Source organism: Ranitomeya imitator, chromosome 7 (assembly GCF_032444005.1).
Source record: "Ranitomeya imitator isolate aRanImi1 chromosome 7, aRanImi1.pri, whole genome shotgun sequence".
In the NCBI taxonomy this organism is placed as follows: domain Eukaryota; kingdom Metazoa; phylum Chordata; class Amphibia; order Anura; family Dendrobatidae; genus Ranitomeya; species Ranitomeya imitator.
This window is the reverse complement of record NC_091288.1, coordinates 57798924-57818197: the sequence shown is the minus strand read 5'-3', so window position 1 is coordinate 57818197 and position 19274 is coordinate 57798924. Positions and strand designations below refer to the sequence as shown.

General features: G+C 48.8%; 1 protein-coding gene across 4 annotated transcripts in view; it reads right to left on the bottom strand.

The window, feature by feature from the left end:
• The window catches only part of PCNT (pericentrin), a 159775-nt gene that overhangs the window by 72052 nt on the left and 68449 nt on the right, over positions 1 to 19274 (bottom strand). For all 4 annotated transcript variants that reach the window (XM_069733270.1, XM_069733273.1, XM_069733271.1 and 1 more), the window contains 4 exons: positions 18927 to 19163; positions 16207 to 16377; positions 15887 to 16039; positions 15671 to 15808 (listed from right to left, as the gene is read on the bottom strand). In XM_069733270.1, coding sequence (XP_069589371.1) covers positions 15671 to 15808; positions 15887 to 16039; positions 16207 to 16377; positions 18927 to 19163 — 699 coding nt within the window. The remainder of the gene's footprint in view (positions 1 to 15670; positions 15809 to 15886; positions 16040 to 16206; positions 16378 to 18926; positions 19164 to 19274) is intronic.

The following is a 19274-nucleotide window of genomic DNA, read 5'->3' as shown; positions in this document are numbered from 1 at the left end:
TTGGGGGACACAGGACCATGGGACGTCCCAAAGCAGTCCCTGGGAGGGAAACAATACAACCAAATAACTGTGTACCATCTGACTACAAATGCGCAACGGCCGCTTGCAGGATACGCCTGCCAAGGGCCGCGTCCGCAGAGGAGTGAATGTGGACATTGTAATGCTTTGTGAAAGTATGCAGGCTGGACCACGTTGCGGCCTTGCAAACCTGCTCCGCTGTTGCCTGGTGCCGGATGGCCCAGGAAGCACCCATCGACCGAGTGGAGTGAGCTCTAATCCCCGCTGGGATAGGACTGCCCCTGACCCGATAGGATTCCTGGATAGCGGATCGGATCCATCTGGCTATCGTGGATTTAGACGCAGCCAAACCCTTTCTGTGATCCTCCGGGAGCACGAAAAGGGCATCCGATTTTCTGAAAGGAGCCGTTCTGGAAATGTACCTCCTGAGGGCCCGTACCACGTCCAGAGTATGGAGAGCCTTCTCGACCCTATGTTTGGGCTGCGGGCAAAAGGAGGGAAGAATGATGTCCTCGTTAAGATGAAAAGATGAGACCACCTTCGGAAGAAACGCCGGGGAAGGGCGTAGGACTACTTTGTCCTGATGAAAGGCAAAGAAAGGTGCCTGGCAGGATAAAGCGACGAGCTTTGAAACCCTTCTGATGGACGTCACCGCTACCAGGAAGGCAACTTTCCATGAGAGGACAGAGAGCGGAACGTCTTGAAGGGGTTCGAACGGAGGTTCCTGAAGAACCTCCAGGACCAAGTTGAGATCCCAGGTCTCTAACGGCATCCTGTAGGGGGGAACCACATGGGAAACTCCCTGCATGAAGGTCTTGACCTGAAGGTTGGCGGCGATCCTGCGCTGGAACAACACGGATAACGCTGAGATCTGGCCTTTGAGGGAACTCAGTGCCAAGACGGAATCCAGTCCGGACTGAAGGAAATTCAAGATGCAAGGGATAGAGAAAACGAGCGGACGGTGCCCTCGGAGCCTGCACCATGAGAAGAATGTTTTCCAGACGCGGTGGTAAATGGAGGCGGAAGACGCCTTGCGAGCACTTAACATGGTGGGAATGACCTGCTGAGAGAAACTGGCATGAGTTAGAATCCAGGTTTCAACAGCCACGCCGTTAAACGTAGGGCCCCTGAGCTCTGGTGGTAGATCGGACCTTGGCGAAGCAGGTCTGGGCGGTCTGGTAACCGCCAGGGAACGTCGGCTACGAGCTGAACGAGTTCCGCGTACCAAGTGCGGCGTGGCCAGTCTGGGGCGACCAGAATGACCGGAACTCCCTCCGTCTTGATCTTTCGGATCACCTTCGGCAGTAAGGGGAGGGGAGGAAACACGTATGGGAGTTGAAACTGATGCCACGGAGAAATCAGCGCATCTACTCCTATGGCCTGGGGATCCCGAGAACGTGCAATGAAGTTGTGGACCTTGGCGTTCAGTCTGGACGCCATCAGATCCACGTCCGGGGTCCCCCAGCGAAGACAGATCTGTCGAAAGACCTCTGGGTGGAGTTCCCAGTCCCCCGAGGCAAGGCCCTGGCGGCTCAGGAAGTCCGCCGCCCAGTTCTCGACTCCCGGAATGTGCACCGCAGAGATGGTGGAATGGTTGGTTTCGGCCCAACGAAGGATGTGAGACTTCCTGCATCGCCGCCCTGCTGCGGGTACCCCCCTGGTGGTTGATGTAAGCCACCGCCGTGACGTTGTCCGATTGGACTCGATTGGGTGACCCGCGAGCAGGGCGTGAAAGCGACTCAGGGCAAGTCTGATAGCACGACTCTCCAGGATGTTGATGGGGAGTCTGGATTCCCGAACTGTCCAACGACCCTGGGCAGAGTGGTGAAGAAACACCACCCCCCAGCCGAGGAGACTGGCGTCGGTAGTTACCACTAACCAGCGGATCGGGAGGAAGGACTTCCCCTGGAGAAGAGATGGACCCAGGGTCCACCATACGAGAGATTGTCTGACCCGCGGGGACAGAGGGCAAGGGCGGTCGAGAGATGGGAGACTCCTGTCCCAGTTGTCCAGCAAAGCCTGTTGTAAGGGGCGTAGATGGAGTTGAGCGAAAGGAACCGCTTCGATTGCTGCAACCATCTTTCCCAGGATCTTCATGGCGAACCTAATGGTTCGCGGACGAGGATGACAGAGCGTTCGGGCTCCCTGCTGAAGAGCTTGGGCCTTGGACCGAGGAAGCAAGACCAGCCCCCTTGAAGTGTCCAGGATCATTCCCAGAAAGGAGATCCGACGGGCAGGAACGGGAGATGACTTGTCCAAGTTGATCAACCAGCCCAGGCGCGAAAGAGAATCCAGGGTAATGTGGACGCTTGACTCGCAGGCCTGAAAAGACGGGCCCTTTATGAGGAGATCGTCTAAGTAAGGTAACACGACGACTCCTCGAGAATGAAGGATGGCCATGACAGCCGCCATGACCTTCGTGAATACCCTGGGCGCCGTGGCAAGACCGAAGGGTAAGGCCGTGAACTGGAAATGGTCCTCCAGAACGGCAAAGCGGAGGAACCTCTGATGAGGCGGGAATATTGGAATGTGAAGATAGGCATCCTTGATGTCTATCGATGCCAAGAATTCCCCTCTTTCCATCGAAGAGATTACCGACCTGAGCGATTCCATCCTGAAGTGTCGTACTTTTACGCACTTGTTCAGGAGCTTCAGATCCAAAATGGGGCGCACTTTTCCGTCCTTCTTTGGCACGACGAAGAGGTTTGAGTAGAAACCTTTGAACCTCTCGTGTTCCGGGACCAGAACAATGACCCCGCTCTGGCGGAGGGAGTGAATGGCGCAAAGGAGGGCGTGAGACTGAACTCCCGAACTGGGGAGACGAGAGGGGAAAAACCGAGTCGGAGGAGGCGCGGAGAACTCTATTTTGTAGCCAGACGATACCAGATCCCTGACCCATTCGTCGTGAATGACGGAGAGCCAGGCTTGCTGAAAAAGGAATAGACGTCCGCCTACTCTGGTGGTATCGACTGGGGCCGTTCCCGAGTCATTGAGACGGGAATCTGGGGAGTCTGGAACCTCTGGTTCTGGACTGCCTTGGCTTTCCGCGCCAGGAAGGATTCGGCCTGAAGGAGGGACGAGCGTCTCTGTCTGTGCGAGCGGATCGGTCCGATCTGGAAAGACCGGTAGGATTGGACCAGGCTGGGCTGGTACGAAAGGGCCGAAAGCGAAAGTAAGGCTGGCGCTGGAAGGCCGCCTTGGGCCTCTGTTGGGGAAGGAACTTGCTCTTTCCCCCTGTGGCGTCGGAAATAAGCTGGTCAAGCATTTCACCGAAAAGGCGCCCGCTCTGAAAAGGGAGAGAGATCAGAGATTTTTTAGAGGAGGAATCTGCACGCCACTCTCTGAGCCAAAGTGCCCTTCTGACAGAGATGGCGTTAGAAGCCGCCGATGCTGCGCAATTCGCTGCATCGAGGGATGCGTACATCACGTAATCACTAGCCATGGCTATCTGTTTAGCCAGGTCCGCCATCTCAGACGGGAGGTCCTGTTTATGAATGGATTTCGCTAGAGCATCCGCCCAGGAAACCATTGCCTTGGCCACCCAAGCCGCGGCGAAGGAGGGGGATAGGGAAGAGCCTGAGGCTTCGTACACTGAGCGAGCTAGAGAGTCTAGCTGGCGTTCAGTGGGACTCTTAATTGAAGCGCCGTCCGGGACTGAAAGAAGCGTTTTAGAAGCCAGGCGCGAGACCGGAGGATCTACTATAGGGGGATCCGTCCAGTCTTTCACGAGATCTGCTGAAAAGGGATACTTCGATACCAGGTCCTTCTTACCCGTGAAACGCTTATCTGGACGCTCCCTATGTCGCCTGACTATATCCAGAAAAGCTGGGTGAGAGGCAAAAGTCTTGTGGGAACGCTTGGTTCTGGTAAAAGAAACAGCGTGTTCCGGAGCGGAATTAGAGTCATCATCCATCTTAAGTGCGTGATTGACTGCTACAATGAGGGAGTCAACCGTAGCTCTGAACTCCGGAGCCTCCAGGTCCGATGATACTTCGGACTCATGTTCAGAGTCGTGAACGCTGCGAGCCCCCAAAGAGGGTGAGCGAGAGGTGGAGCTGCCAGTGTCTGAGTGGCGAGGTGAGCGCTCAGGAGAGGTAGTGCGGATCCGTTTTCTGGATGACCGTGCCTCTTTATGAAGAGAGCAGCCCCTGCTGGCCGACGATTCCCCTGTTACGGAGGGATCTCTTAGGACCTGTAACGGATTGCCCCGTTCCCCGGGAGGATTCTGAATGGATTTGATGGCGTTGGCTAAAAAATCCACGGACTGCGAAAGTTAAGCGACCCACGGGGGGGGGACTAGGTACGCCGGAGTCGGTGACGGTGGAGGGCTCCTGGGCACATGGGACATCGCAGGCAGAGCAGAGGGGAGAGCTTTGAGGCCGAGGAAGTGGGGCCTGGCAGGTGGTACACGCAGAAAAAAAGGTCGTATGCACCTTAGAGGATTTTTTAGACCTTGACTGGGACATGGTGTACCTAATGTAAAATAGACCACAGGGTCTATAAACTACAGAAGTGAGGGCGGCACTGCAGAGGAGAGGCTGACGTAGTCTCCTTACCGAGGTCCTATGTCCCGCAGAAGAAGTGTGGCAACGGCGGGCGATAACAGCGCTGCACGTGGAAAGCTGCGGCCAGAGAGCTGGAGCTGCGGCGTGCAGGGAGGAATCCAAGATGGCCGCCGAGATCAGGAAGAGAGATCTCGCAGGCGGCGAGAAGCGCCAGGACCGGGGGGCGGCGCCGCAAGATGATGTGAAAGAGGGGGCGGAGCCTCGGGGTGCGGCCTGCGGCTAGGCCGAAGCCGGGGGGCTAAATTTGCGGCTTCGGCCCGGCGCACGGCCACTGATGGCCGGAATAGAAGGGGGCCAGAAAAAAGGACGTGTGCCACCGCTAAGGGAGCCCTCCGGACCGCAGAACCGGCGATCCCCCCCCCCCCCCCATGGTCCCCCAAGACACTTACCAGGAAGCAGCTGCTGCACAGCGGGCTGCAGGAGGTGAGAGAACAGGGACAGTGCAGGGGTTGGGAAGCCTCCATCCACAGACCCCAGACAGGGGGGTGGAGAGGAACCGTCCACCACCTGAATCAGCCGCAAAAACAGTGGTGATGCAGAGTGGGCTGCACGGACGCCACGGGAATAGTGCCTCTGTACAGCCGAGGGTGAAACCTGGTGGACAGGGCAATAAAAAAGGCCTGGATGCAGAGGAGGATACTGGAGGTAAAACACCAGTGCTCGTCTGTACAAAATGGGGAGATCGGTGCCCAGGAAAAAGACCGTCGCCCAAAAAAAGGTCAGCTCAGGCAGTGGCTCCCACGTCGCAGGAGAGGATACGGTGAGGTGAAACTCCCGTGCTCGCCTGTTGTTGGTTCGGGGGAGATCGGACCTTGAAAGAATCAGTCGCCCCCTTCGTCCGGGTAGAATTAAAAAACAGTGTGCCTCCTACGGACACTAAGCTTGAACTGGGTCTCTGGAAGCCAGCATGAGGGTGTATACTGCAGTGGAGGAGCTAACCTTTTTTTTGTCTCAGCTTAGTGTCAGCCTCCTAGTGACAGCAGCATAACCCATGGTCCTGTGTCCCCCAATGAGGCGAAGGAGAAATTCCTCCTTAAAGTACCCTTAAAAATTTTTTTAAAAAACCCACAAAAAAACAAAAACAAATGTAACCCACTCCACCACTGGAATCCATGTTTTCCATTGGCACACAGTTGTAGAAAGAAGCAACAAATTTATTATTTTAAGCTTCTAAAGAAAAAGAAGTTATTCTCATGGGTCCTCTACTGCAGCACAAAGCTCCCCTGCCATGCATCTTCCTGTTTGCTGGAGGACAGTGCCTTCCTGAAGATTGACAGTAAGAACTAGTGCCATAGTTACATCGCCGATCCAAACTTTACATTCTCCGATGATACAGCAGCATCGGAGGAGCGCAGGGAAACGAAGGGTGGCTGGATCATGCTCTCCAGCAAGCTAGTTCAATGCTTACAGTGCTTTATTGAAAAGAGCTTGTAAGCACTGCACATGCCCGGTCACACTGTCAGACGACAGCGGTTACTGTTAACGAAGACCATGTGCACTAATGGGAACCGGTAACTGAATAGAAAAAGTCACCACCCCTATGAATGACAGAAAAGGTATGTGAGGGAATCCTCTGATGATATCAAGGTTTTTTTTGTAATCTTGGATCTTTTATTTGACAAAAACATGTTAGTGATGCACATTGCTTCACCAACTCCACACTGGGACCAGTTTAATAGCTAAAAATGAGGTGACCGGTTCCCTTTAAAACAAGATAAAAAACAAATCATGAGTACGGTGAGGATGTCTAATAAGATTTCAACTGCAAATTTGATTGTTATTACAAGCACTTTGCAATTGTAATTATTTATGTAGGCACGAGTCCTTTAACCCCTTAGTGACCGAGCCAAATTTTTGAAATCTGACCAGTGTCACTTTATGTGGTAATAACTCTGCAACGCTTCAACAAATCCCAGTGATTTTGAGATTGTTTTTTCGTGACACATTATACTTTATGATAATGGTAAATTTTGTTCAACATTTTTTGTGTTTATTTATAAAAAATATCAAAAATTTGAGAAAAATGTTAAAAAATTAGCAATTTTCTAAATTTGAATGATTATCCCTTTAATCCAGATAGTCATACAACAGCAAACCATTAATAAATAACATTTCCCACATATCTGCTTTACATCAGCACCATTTGTAAAATGTTATTTTATTTTGTTAGCATTTTAGGAGGTTTAAAAATGTAGCAGCAATTTTTCATTTTTTCAAAGAAATTTACAAAATTTATTTTTTTAGGGACTTATCCATGTTTGAAGTGACTTTAGGGGTCCCATATATTGGGAAACCCACAAACGTGATACCATTTTAAAAACAGCACCCCTAAACATATTGAAAACTGCTGTCAGGTAGTTTATTAACCCTTCAGGTGCTTTACAGGAATTAATGCAAAGTGGCATGACAGAAATGAAAATGTGTATGTTTACCACCTAAGTGTTGCTAACTTCTAAACAGATTACTACAGCCGTCAGACTCTAAGGCCACTATTTGGTCATGAATTGCCATTGCAAACATCAGGACAACAAAATCATGATCTGAGGGCACCAATTGTGACAAAGAAGAAGCCCCCACACTCTGTTAACCATTTATAATGATGTAGTCACTATTGACAGCAGCATCTAAGGGGTTAAACAGATTTAGATGGTGCAAATACTGATCGTGGCTGGTACAGCAAGTTGTCAGCTATAGTGTACAACCAACAGATGCTGGATTGTCATCTGTATGGGGAGGCTATTCTCTTATATCTCAGGTCAGTTAAAAGACGTATTGGCGGTCATTAAGGGGTTAAAGGGACTGTCTCCCCCTCCAGCCGTTAGAAACTAAAAGAGCCACCTTGTGCAGCAGTAATGCTGTATTCTGACAAGGTGGCTCTTTTAGTTATTGGTGCAGTCAAAGCAGAAATATAGGGATTTTTGTGTACTCACCGTAAAATCCTTTTCTCCGAGCCATTCATTGGGGGACACAGACCATGGGTGTATGCTGCTGCCACCAGGAGGCTGACACTAAGTAATACAAAGAAAAAGTTAGCTCCTCCCCTGCAGTATACACCCTCCTGCTGGCTCCCAGCTAACCAGGTCGGTGCAAAAGCAGTAGATCAATAACGACATACAGGTCCTTCTCAAAAAATTAGCATATAGTGTTAAATTTCATTATTTACCATAATGTAATGATTACAATTAAACGTTCATATATTATAGATTCATTATCCACCAACTGAAATTTGTCAGGTCTTTTATTGTTTTAATACTGATGATTTTGGCATACAACTCCTGATAACCCAAAAAACCTGTCTCAATAAATTAGCATATCAAGAAAAGGTTCTCTAAACGACCTATTACCCTAATCTTCTGAATCAACTAATTAACTCTAAACACATGCAAAAGATACCTGAGGCTTTTATAAACTCCCTGCCTGGTTCATTACTCAAAACCCCCATCATGGGTAAGACTAGCGACCTGACAGATGTCAAGAAGGCCATCATTGACACCCTCAAGCAAGAGGGTAAGACCCAGAAAGAAATTTCTCAACAAATAGGCTGTTCCCAGAGTGCTGTATCAAGGCACCTCAATGGTAAGTCTGTTGGAAGGAAACAATGTGGCAGAAAACGCTGTACAACGAGAAGAGGAGACCGGACCCTGAGGAAGATTGTGGAGAAGGACCGATTCCAGACCTCGGGGAACCTGAGGAAGCAGTGGACTGAGTCTGGTGTGGAAACATCCAGAGCCACCGTGCACAGGCGTGTGCAGGAAATGGGCTACAGGTGCCGCATTCCCCAGGTAAAGCCACTTTTGAACCATAAACAGCGGCAGAGGCGCCTGACCTGGGCTACAGAGAAGCAGCACTGGACTGTTGCTAAGTGGTCCCAAGTACTTTTTTCTGATGAAAGCAAATTTTGCATGTCATTCGGAAATCAAGGTGCCAGATTCTGGAGGAAGACTGGGGAGAAGGAAATGCCAAAATGCCTGAAGTCCAGTGTCAAGTACCCACAGTCAGTGATGGTGTGGGGTGCCATGTCAGCTGCTGGTGTTGGTCCACTGTGTTTCATCAAGGGCAGGGTCAATGCAGCTAGCTATCAGGAGATTTTGGAGCACTTCATGCTTCCACCGGCTGAAATGCTTTATGGAGATGAAGATTTCATTTTTCAGCATGACCTGGCACCTGCTCACAGTGCCAAAACCACTGGTAAATGGTTTACTGACCATGGTATTACTGTGCTCAATTGGCCTGCCAACTCTCCTGACCTGAACCCCATAGAGAATCTGTGGGATATTGTGAAGAGAAAGTTGAGAGACGCAAGACCCAACACTCTGGATGAGCTTAAGGCCGCTATTGAAGCATCCTGGGCCTCCATAACATCTCAGCAGTGTCACAGGCTGATTGCCTCCATGCCACGCCGCATTGAAGCAGTCATTTCTGCAAAAGGATTCCCGACCAAGTATTGAGTGCATAACTGAACATTATTATTTGATGGTTTTTTTGTTTGTTATTAAAAAACACTTATTTGATTGGATGGGTGAAATATGCTAATTTATTGAGACAGGTTTTTTGGGTTATCAGGAGTTGTATGCCAAAATCATCAGTATTAAAACAATAAAAGACCTGACAAATTTCAGTTGGTGGATAATGAATCTATAATATATGAAAGTTTAATTGTAATCATTACATTATGGTAAATAATGAAATTTAACACTATATGCTAATTTTTTGAGAAGGACCTGTATAAGCGTAAAGCATGTCACATTATATATAAGAGTATAACATATCAAAAGATAAAAACAAAGCATAAGCTAATAACAGGGTGGGAGCTGTGTCCCCCAATGAATGGCTCGGAGAAAAGGATTTTACGGTGAGTACACAAAAATCCCTATTTCTCCTTCGCCTCATTGGGGGACACAGACCATGGGACGTCCCAAAGCAGTGCCTGGGTGGGGACAACATCACTTCAGGCCGTGTAGCCGCTACTTACAAGTGCACCACCGCGGCCTGCAAAGTCCACCTGCCCAGACTCACATCTGTGGAAGTGAGTGAATTATAGTGCTTCAAGAATGCATGCGGCCTGGAGGAATTCGCAAGCCTGCGGTCGTGCTTGCCGACGTCTGGCGCCTAGAGCCCTCAGACAGGGAGATAGGCTGGCATCTAGCGCGAAAGGACTCCTGGATGGAGAAAAGAATCCACCAGGCTAACGTGGCCAAAGAAAAACGGCTAAACCCTTCCTGCAACCGTCAGGAAGCCTACTTACCATCGAAAAACCCGAGTAAAATGTCCAACCTTTGGAAGGACGTCGTCCTCGATACGTACCCACTCGGAGCACTCGCTTCTTCCAGATTATGGAGAACCCATTCCGCTTTGTGGACTAGAGCCGAAGGAGATGAGAGGACGATGCCCCTGCAACAGTGGAGATATAATACCCCTTGGCAACGAGGGAATGGGATGGCTAGAGGGCAACCTTGCCTTGAAGGTAATAAGGAAAAAAGATAAAGAACAGAGCGTCGAGATCTGAAGACTCATCAGGAGGACAAGAACGCAGAGAAAGAAGGGGAGAGACCCTCCCTGATAGAAAAGTCTATCCGGATCAGAAAAGGAGTCCACTGTAAGATGCCCAGGACCATTAAGGTCCCACGGATTTAACGGTACGTGGTAGGGAAGAACTACAGGTTGAGGCCTGCAAGAAAGACCATATTTCCAGCTTGAGACAATAAGCCGGAAAAATACTAGTACCGCAAGCGAGAAAAAAACCTGACATGGTCAGTGCGGGTCTCCCGGGATCACTGGGGCCCTACCCGCTTCCGAAAAGGTTTCAGACGTAGTGGAAGAGGGGTTATGGAAATTGGTACCATGGAAGAATAGATCATGCACTGCAATGGTCCTGGATCGCGAGGCCAAACCATGAACTGGAGTACATTGGCGTTCAGCTTGGACGCCATCCGAACTACCTCTGGAGTACTCCAGTGAAGGCAGGTCCGATGGAAGATTTCCGAGTGAAGTTCCCACTCACTTGAGGAAAAACCCCGGACGGCTGAATATGTCTGCCGCCCAGTGTACTACTCCAGGGAATGTACTGTTGAGATCACCGAAGATAGAACTCGGCCCATCAGAGTGCGAGGTACCTTAGCCATGGCGCTTGACTGAGGGTACTTGCTAGATGGCTAACTTGGGGCACAGCCGAGGCATTATCCAACTGAAGACCCGCTAGAAGGCAGAGGGCCTGCTGAAGGAATAGCCGTACCGTTCGGTTCTACAGAGAGATGATCGGGAGAAGAAAACTGGCAATGGTATCTCCCAATAGCCCTTGGGCCAGGAGAAGGCTCTGGAAGAGAAACGAGCTCAGAGACTACCCTTTGAGAGCCTGATTGACTTGCAGAAAACGAGCGCAGCGAAGGAAACTGCTTCCGTAGACGTCCTTTCCCTCAGAACCCTCCTAGCGAATTGAAAGAACCGAGGGAATGAGAGATCGAGTGCGCAAGCTCCCTGTAGAAGGGCCACGACCTAGACCCGAGAGAGTAACCATCCTTCTTGGGCAGGATCATCCTCAAAGAGGATCTGCTGGGCTGAGAATGAGGGAAAAAAACTTGTCTAAGTTTAGCTGCTAGCCCAATAGAGAGGTAATTGCAAGTGATATGGACGACTCAGCGTAGTCCTAGGAGAGCGGCTACAAAGTCGACCAAATAGAGGAAGGACGACCATGCTTCTAAGGTGCAAGAAGAACATGACAACCGTCATGACCCTTGCGACCACTCTGGTGTGGTAGCCAGGCAGAAGGGCCAGGTCGTGAAAATACTGTTCGCGAATGGTAAGGCGAAGAGATTATAGTAGAGAGGAGAAATAGGTATGTGAGGGTATCCCGAATGCCGAATGACGATGGATGCCAGAAAACAACCACGTTTCTCTGTTGAAGTAGTGGCTGAGCGGAGGAACTCCATCCGAAAAAGGAAAGGGCCCTGTCAAAGGTTGTTAGAAGTTTGGGGTCCAGAAATGGAGATACTTTTCATTCCCTCCATTTTGGAACCAAGATCCCTTAGATCTAGACTGTCCTGGCCAATGCTTCCACTGCTGGTTGAGCCTGAAGAAGAGATACGATCCCTTGCTAGTCTCCCGCTCAGAAGATTTGATTGGCCAGCTATACTGTGGAACGAAGTAGATAAGGTCTGGGACCCGGAGACTTTCATTCTCTCCCTTTGGTCAAGCAACCCATGCGGCTTAGGAAGGGTAGAGCGCTGAACCCGAAACCACAAGACGGAACGAACTAGATTTGCTATCCGACTGTCTGTGGAATCTTAATTGATGATACACCGGCCAGGATACTGGTAGGAATACCGCAAGAAATTCTGCCCGGCGAGTCTGCCAAGTGACAGAATGCGGGACTGTAACCAGCAGGTCTCTGCCATCGTCGTGCAGAGAAGAAAATAAGGAAAAACCTCGATCCACCATCTTCTTAACAGGGAAGTGGAGAGGAATCGTCCACTTTCTTGCATCTGATACAAAGGGGGGAAAACCTCCTTGTTGGGACGCCACAAATGTGGACGCCACATCCCCAGAATTGAGGTTTCCGAGTGGACAGGGCAGGTTGTGGCGATAGACCTGGATGCAGAAGAAGATACATGGAGGCGACACTCCGTGTGCTCGTCTCTTGAAGGTGTGGGGGGAAATCGGAGCCCTTTAAGGGACCCGTCGCCCATAAAATTCCGACCAGGTATGGTATCCTACTTAGAGGTCTTCCAGTGCATCACCGTCAAATGTTGGAGATTTTCTAGAACCTGTACGTTTTTCTAGAATACTTGCGGCCCCTGCTAGCCGACGGCTCCCATTGTAGGAGAGGGAGCATGTGAGTGCTCCAGAGCTCAGTTAGGGTGACCAGCTTAGGATAGATGATGTGCCCTTAAGACCAGTAAATACTGGTCATGCGCCTTTAAGGCTAGGGGTTACTGGCCATGAGCCTTTAAGACCAGGGAATACTGGTCTTGTGCCTTTTGTAAGATGACATACTGTTCATGTGCCTTTAAAAGCAGGGCATGCTGAAATCCAGGAGATAATGGTCATGTGCCCTTAAAACCAGGGTATGCTGGTCATTTGCGTTTAAGACCAGGGCGTACTGGTCCTGAGCCTTTAAGTCCAGGGCATAATGGTCACGTGCCTTAAAGACCAGGGCATACTGGTCGTGTGCCTTTAAAAGCAAGGGCATACTGGACATGAGCCTTTAAGACCAGGGCATACTGGTCATGTGCCTTGAAAACCAGGACGTACTAGTCATGTGCCTTTAAGACCAGGGCATACTGGTTATTGCGTTTAAGACCAGGGGAAACTGGTCACGTGCCTTTAAGACCAGGGCATACTGGTCATGGCCTTGAAAACCAGGACGTACTAGTCATGTGCCTTTAAGACCAGGGCATACTGGTTATTGCGTTTAAGACCAGGGGAAACTGGTCACGTGCCTTTAAGACCAGGGCATACTGGTCATGGCCTTGAAAACCAGGACGTACTAGTCATGTGCCTTTAAGACCAGGGCATACTGGTTATTGCGTTTAAGACCAGGGGAAACTGGTCACGTGCCTTTAAGACAAGGGCATACTGGTCACGTGCCTTTAAGACCAGGAATACTGGTCATGAAAGGAATGTTGGAACAAGTGCCTTAAAGACCAGCAAAGCTGGTAATGTGCCTTTAAGAACAAGAATGCTGGTCATGCTCCTTTAAGACCAGGGATGCTGGTCATGTGCCTTTAAGACGAGGGCATACTTGCCATGTGCCTTTAAGACCAGTGCCTACTGGCCCTGTGCCTTTAAGACCAGGGCATACTGGCCTGATTAAGTACTAAGGAAAAGGAGACCGGCTTCTGGCAGAGCAGAGAATGCTGGGGATGTGACCCTTTTAAAACTAGGGGACCCTTAAGACCAGGGAATGCTGGTCCTGGGTTTAATAAAAAGGCATGGAAAGCTGGGGATGCACCTATGGGCCCAGCGACTACCGGGCAGAGTATTAAATACCAGGGAATGAGTCACCAGGGAATGAGTCACCAGGGAATGAGTCATGAGAGCTTCATTGCTGGGAACTCACAGCTCTCTGTTTCAAAGCCTGCACACTGTACTATACACTCTGTAGTGTGCAGGAGCACCAGAGATTGCAGCCTTAAGTATATAAAAAAACAGGGAAAGCTAGTCCCTTAATGCTGCCGGGATGCGTGCCGGGATGCGTGCCGGGGGGGGGGATATTGGGGCGATTCACCTTACTCAGGTTCTGAGTCCCCCGTCTGGAATAGCGCTGACTTCAGCGCTGAAAAACCGCCGGCCGCAGCCCCCTCGAGAAGAAATAGTGACCGCAATGGAGGAGGAAGAAGATGGCCGCTGAGATCTCGTCTGGAACGAGAAGCGCCTGAATAGGGGGGCGGAGCCGCTAGAAGGAAGCAAGCGGTGGGCGGGGCTTCCCGGGATGCGGCCTAAACAGGGCCGAAGCCGGGGACTAAATTTATGGCTTCGGCCGGCGCGCACCCGCAGACTGAGGAGAAAAGTGCCGCGAAGCTCTGAGGGGACCCAGTCGCTATGGAGCCCTCCTCTGACCGCCGGAAAACCCAAATCTCACGGAGCACTTACCCCAATATGGAGGGGGTGGCAGATGCTGCAGGTAGGAGCTGTGCCCGGGTAGATAGGACGGTGCAGGGTTGGGGAGCCTCCATCCACCATCCCTGCAGAAGAGGGGTGGAGAGGAACCGTCTGCCTCCTTCCATCATCCGCTTTTTCAGTGGTGATGCAGTGGGGGCTGCTCGGACGCCACGCTGGAAGGTGCCTCTGTACAGCCGAGGGTAAAACCTGGTGGACAGGGCTGAATGTCCGGCAATAGGCCTGGCTGCAGAAGAGGATACTGAAGGTGAAACTCCAGTGCTCGTCTGATAAGGGAGGGGGGAGATCGGTGCCCTTGAAGGGGCCCGTCGCCCCTAGAATCAGCTCAGGCGGTAGCTTCCCACGTCGCAGGAGAGGATACGGAGAGGTGAAACTCCCGTGCTCGCCTGTTGATGGTTCGAGGAGATCGGAACATGAAAGAATCCGTCGCCCCATTCGACCGTAGTAAAAAGTAAAAAACGGTAAAAAAGAGTTCTTTGGGTCTGAATAGCAGACCCGTCCGTGTGCCTCCTACGGACACTAAGCAAGAACTGGTTAGCTGGGAGCCAGCAGGAGGGTGTATACTGCAGGGGAGGAGCTAACTTTTTCTTTGTATTACTTAGTGTCAGCCTCCTGGTGGCAGCAGCATACACCCATGGTCTGTGTCCCCCAATGAGGCGAAGGAGAAAAAGAGTTTTATAATTTCGCAAAAATACCTGTCTTTAGCCCTGGAGGCAGGTCTTAACCCCCCTGCTGCACAAGCCACACTGCCGTCACTCGAGGCTTCTTCGGCGCCCCCTTTGCGCAGTTTTCAAATCAAATCTGGCACCTGCGCTGTTTTGTTCTGTCTGGGGCAGGCGCAGTGAGCGCTCCCCGTCTGACCTCAGATGCAGTCTCGCAGACAGCACCAGTGCGGCCACCCAGCTTGTGAATCCCAGCCCCGCAGTGTGTTATGCATTATGCACAGTTCAGGGCTGGGATTCACAAGCTGGGTGGCCGCACAGGTGCTGTCTGCGAGACTGCATCTGAGGTCAGACGGGCAGCGCTCACTGCGCCTGCCCCAGGCAGAACAAAACAGCGCAGATTTGATAACAGCGTGGAGGAGGCGGTGCCCGGCGCCGAAGAAGCCTTGAGTGACGGCAGTGTGGCTTGTGCAGCAGGGGGGTTAAGACCTGCCTCCAGGGCTAAAGACAGGTGTTTTTGCGAAATTACAAAACTCTTTATTTCTGCTTTGACTGCACCAATAACTAAAAGAACCACCTTGTCAGAATGCAGCATTACTGCTGCACAAGGTGGCTCTTTTAGTTTCTAACGACTGGAGGGGGTGACAGAGTCCCTTTAAATTAATTTGGCATGTCAAACTCCAGCGCACTCATCAAGACTAGCATCTGAAACACTAATCTCGATAGAGAGACCTTTAAGTTAACACTAAAGCTTCCAAAACAAACATAGAATTTTATAAACAAGCTGCTGGTATACAATGTGGCACTCACCTCTTGTTGCAATCGTAAGATCTGCTCATTCAAGTGGTCAATTTCTTGATTCTTCTCCTGAAGCAGTGCCTGTGGAAGTTGCAAGGTAGAGCTAGCACCATCTTCAGATTTTCTGGAGTGCATGGTAGACACTTCATCCTAATACAAAAATAAAGATGGTTACACCTAAAAACAACAAACATAATAAGTAATTTGTAGTGCTAACTATAGACTCGCCTTTAACCGCAAATACTCCTCCTGGGCTTGCTGCACCGCTCGCTCATACTGTTTACGCTGGACGTCAAGCTGCATGTTCAGTTGGAAGACTTCCTCCGTTTTATTCATCAGTTCTTCTCTAAATTGTTCTAGCTGCTCAACCAAACTCTCAGCCTGAATAGAAAGTACATATGGCAATAAGGAAAAGCCAATGGTTTGGAATAGTTTCCCAGAAGACCAGTCATGTTTAACAGGGTTAAGAGGTAAGCAAAGTAGAACCACAAAAAGCCTAGTTTTATGCAACCCCAATTTTCAGGTTTCCTTTAAAATGAGAAAAGTACCTCCTTCTCCTTTCTTTGCAGGGCCTCCCGCTCCACCTGAAGCTCTTGTTTTAGGAAACGGTTAGCATCTCCCTCCACAGGTACTCTATGGCGGGCTTCATCAAGCTTGGTTTGGAGGGCAGAGATCTGCAGAACATTACTAAACTGCTGCTGTTCTAACGCTTCCTTGTCCTTAATGGTGAAGAGAAAAGACTCATTAAAGTAGTTCCATAGCCAAAAAGCATTGGACAGTGACACAATTTTCGCGAGTTGGGCTCTGCATGCCACCACATTGGATTTGAAATGAAACCTCTACAACAGAATTCAAGTGCAGATTGTAACGTTTAATTTGAAGGGTTGAACAAAAATATCTGATAGAAAATGTAGGAATTGTACACATTTCTTTACAAACACTCCACATTTTAGGAGGTCAAAAGTAATTGGACAAATAAACATAACCCAAACAAAATATTTTTATTTTCAATATTTTGTTGCAAATCCTTTGGAGGCAATCACTGCCTTAAGTCTGGAACCCATGGACATCACCAAACGCTGGGTTTCCTCCTTCTTAATGCTTTGCCAGGCCTTTACAGCTGCAGCCTTCAGGTCTTGCTTGTTTGTGGGTCTTTCCGTCTTAAGTCTGGATTTGAGCAAGTGAAATGCATGCTCAATTGGGTTTAGATCTGGAGATTGACTTGGCCATTGCAGAATGTTCCACTTTTTGGCACTCATGAACTCCTGGGTAGCTTTGGCTGTATGCTTGGGGTCATTGTCCATCTGTACTATGAAGCGCCGTCCAATCAACTTTGCAGCATTTGGCTGAATCTGGGCTGAAAGTATATCCCGGTACACTTCAGAATTCATCCGGCTACTCTTGTCTGCTCTTATGTCATCAATAAACACAAGTGACCCAGTGCCATTGAAAGCCATGCATGCCCATGCCATCACGTTGCCTCCACCATGTTTTACAGAGGATGTGGTGTGCCTTGGATCATGTGCCGTTCCCTTTCTTCTCCAAACTTTTTTCTTCCCATCATTCTGGTACAGGTTGATCTTTGTCTCATCTGTCCATAGAATACTTTTCCAGAACTGAGCTGGCTTCTTGAGGTGTTTTTCTGCAAATTTAACTCTGGCCTGTCTATTTTTGGTATTGATGAATGGTTTGCATCTAGATGTGAACCCTTTGTATTTACTGTCATGGAGTCTTCTCTTTACTGTTGACTTAGAGACAGATACACCTACTTCACTGAGAGTGTTCTGGACTTCAGTTGATGTTGTGAACGGGTTCTTCTTCACCAAATTAAGTATGCGGCGATCATCCACCACTGTTGTCATCCGTGGACGCCCAGGCCTTTTTGAGTTCCCAAGCTCACCAGTCAATTCCTTTTTTGTCACAATGTACCCAACTGTTGATTTTGCTACTCCAAGCATGTCTGCTATCTCTCTGATGTACTTTTTCTTTTTTTTCAGCCTCAGGATGATCTGCTTCACCTCAATTGAGAGTTCCTTTGACCGCATGTTGTCTGCTCACAGCAACAGCTTCAAAATGCAAAACCACACACCTGGAATCCACCCCTGACCTTTTAACTACTTCATTGATTACAGGTTAACGAGGGAGACGCCTTCAGAGTTAATTGCAGCCCTTAGAGTCCATTGTCCAATTACTTTTGGTCCCTTGAAAAAGAGGACGCTATGCATTACAGAGCTATGATTCCTAAACCCTTTCTCCGATTTGGATGTGGAAACTATCATATTGCAGCTGGGAGTGTGCACTTTCAGCCCATATTATATATATAATTGTATTTCTGAACATGTTTTTGTAAACAGCTAAAATAACAAAACTTGTGTCACTGTCCAAATATTTCTGGCCCTAACTGTATATATACACACACATATATACATATATATATATATATATATATATATATATATATATATATATACACATACACATACACATACACATACACATACACATACACATACACATACACATACATATATATATATATATTTTTATTAATATAGAGATCAGACTATTCCTTCTCCATTATCAGTACAAACAAGTTTATCACCAGTCAAACTTTTAGAAAGTGGCATGAGTCTGAAGGATGCATAAGTTATAAGAGTCATTTATGCACCAAAGGTCCATATATTAAAGGAGTTTTCTAGGCTGCTGCTAAAAGTCTGCCAAGATTGCAGACTTCTGAATCCTGAGCGCGAGTTACTTGGGCTCAGATTACGCTGTACAACGCTCTGACCAGTTACATATTGACTCCTTCTGCTCCCACTACCCAACAACCAGAAGTCTCACACTAAAGCAGAGCGTCTACAGCAGCAGCAGCATCCTTCTACTCCTACTCATCAGGTAACAGTTACAAAAGAGCCTGAAGACATTAGTTCTTCCTTCCATGGTCCCAGAAGTTTGGAAGACATATTGCAAAATATGAACGTCCACACCACCATGTACTAGGAAGTTCTTAAAAGGGGTTGGTCTCCATCTTAAATGGGTAAAATTGCAAAGTGCTTGTAAAAACAAGCAACTTTACCCTAGTTCACACTTTATTAAAAATACTCTCAAGATGGGAACGATTTTAAGCAGGAAACCTTGAGGCAGGGGAGTGGTCCTCGCCCGTTTATGATACAACGTTTAATCATGTGGGTCAATTCATAGTTTGCAGATTTTATTTCAGATGGAAAAAAATAGACATCAGGTGGGGAAAGTGTGAACACTGCCTTACCTGCATAATTTCCTTCTCCATCTTCTGCATTTTTTGCAATTCTGCTTCCAGATGGCTACACTTCTTAGCTGCATCAGCATTACTCAGGACAGCCTGCTCCAGCTCTTGTATTCGGATCATCATCTTATCTATTTCGTCATTCCTCTCTGTAATCTGTTGCTCCAAATGTTCTCTTCCTTGAAGCAGAAGTTTGCAGTCGTCCGCCTTCTCTTTCACGCGAGCCTCCAAACTTTCAATCTGTAGAAGACATTGGTTGCAGATCTATTAGTTTAGGAACAGCGCAAAGAACTAAACTAAAGCAATTAAAAAACAGGGAATGCCATGCAGGACTATCATTGTAAAGCAAAC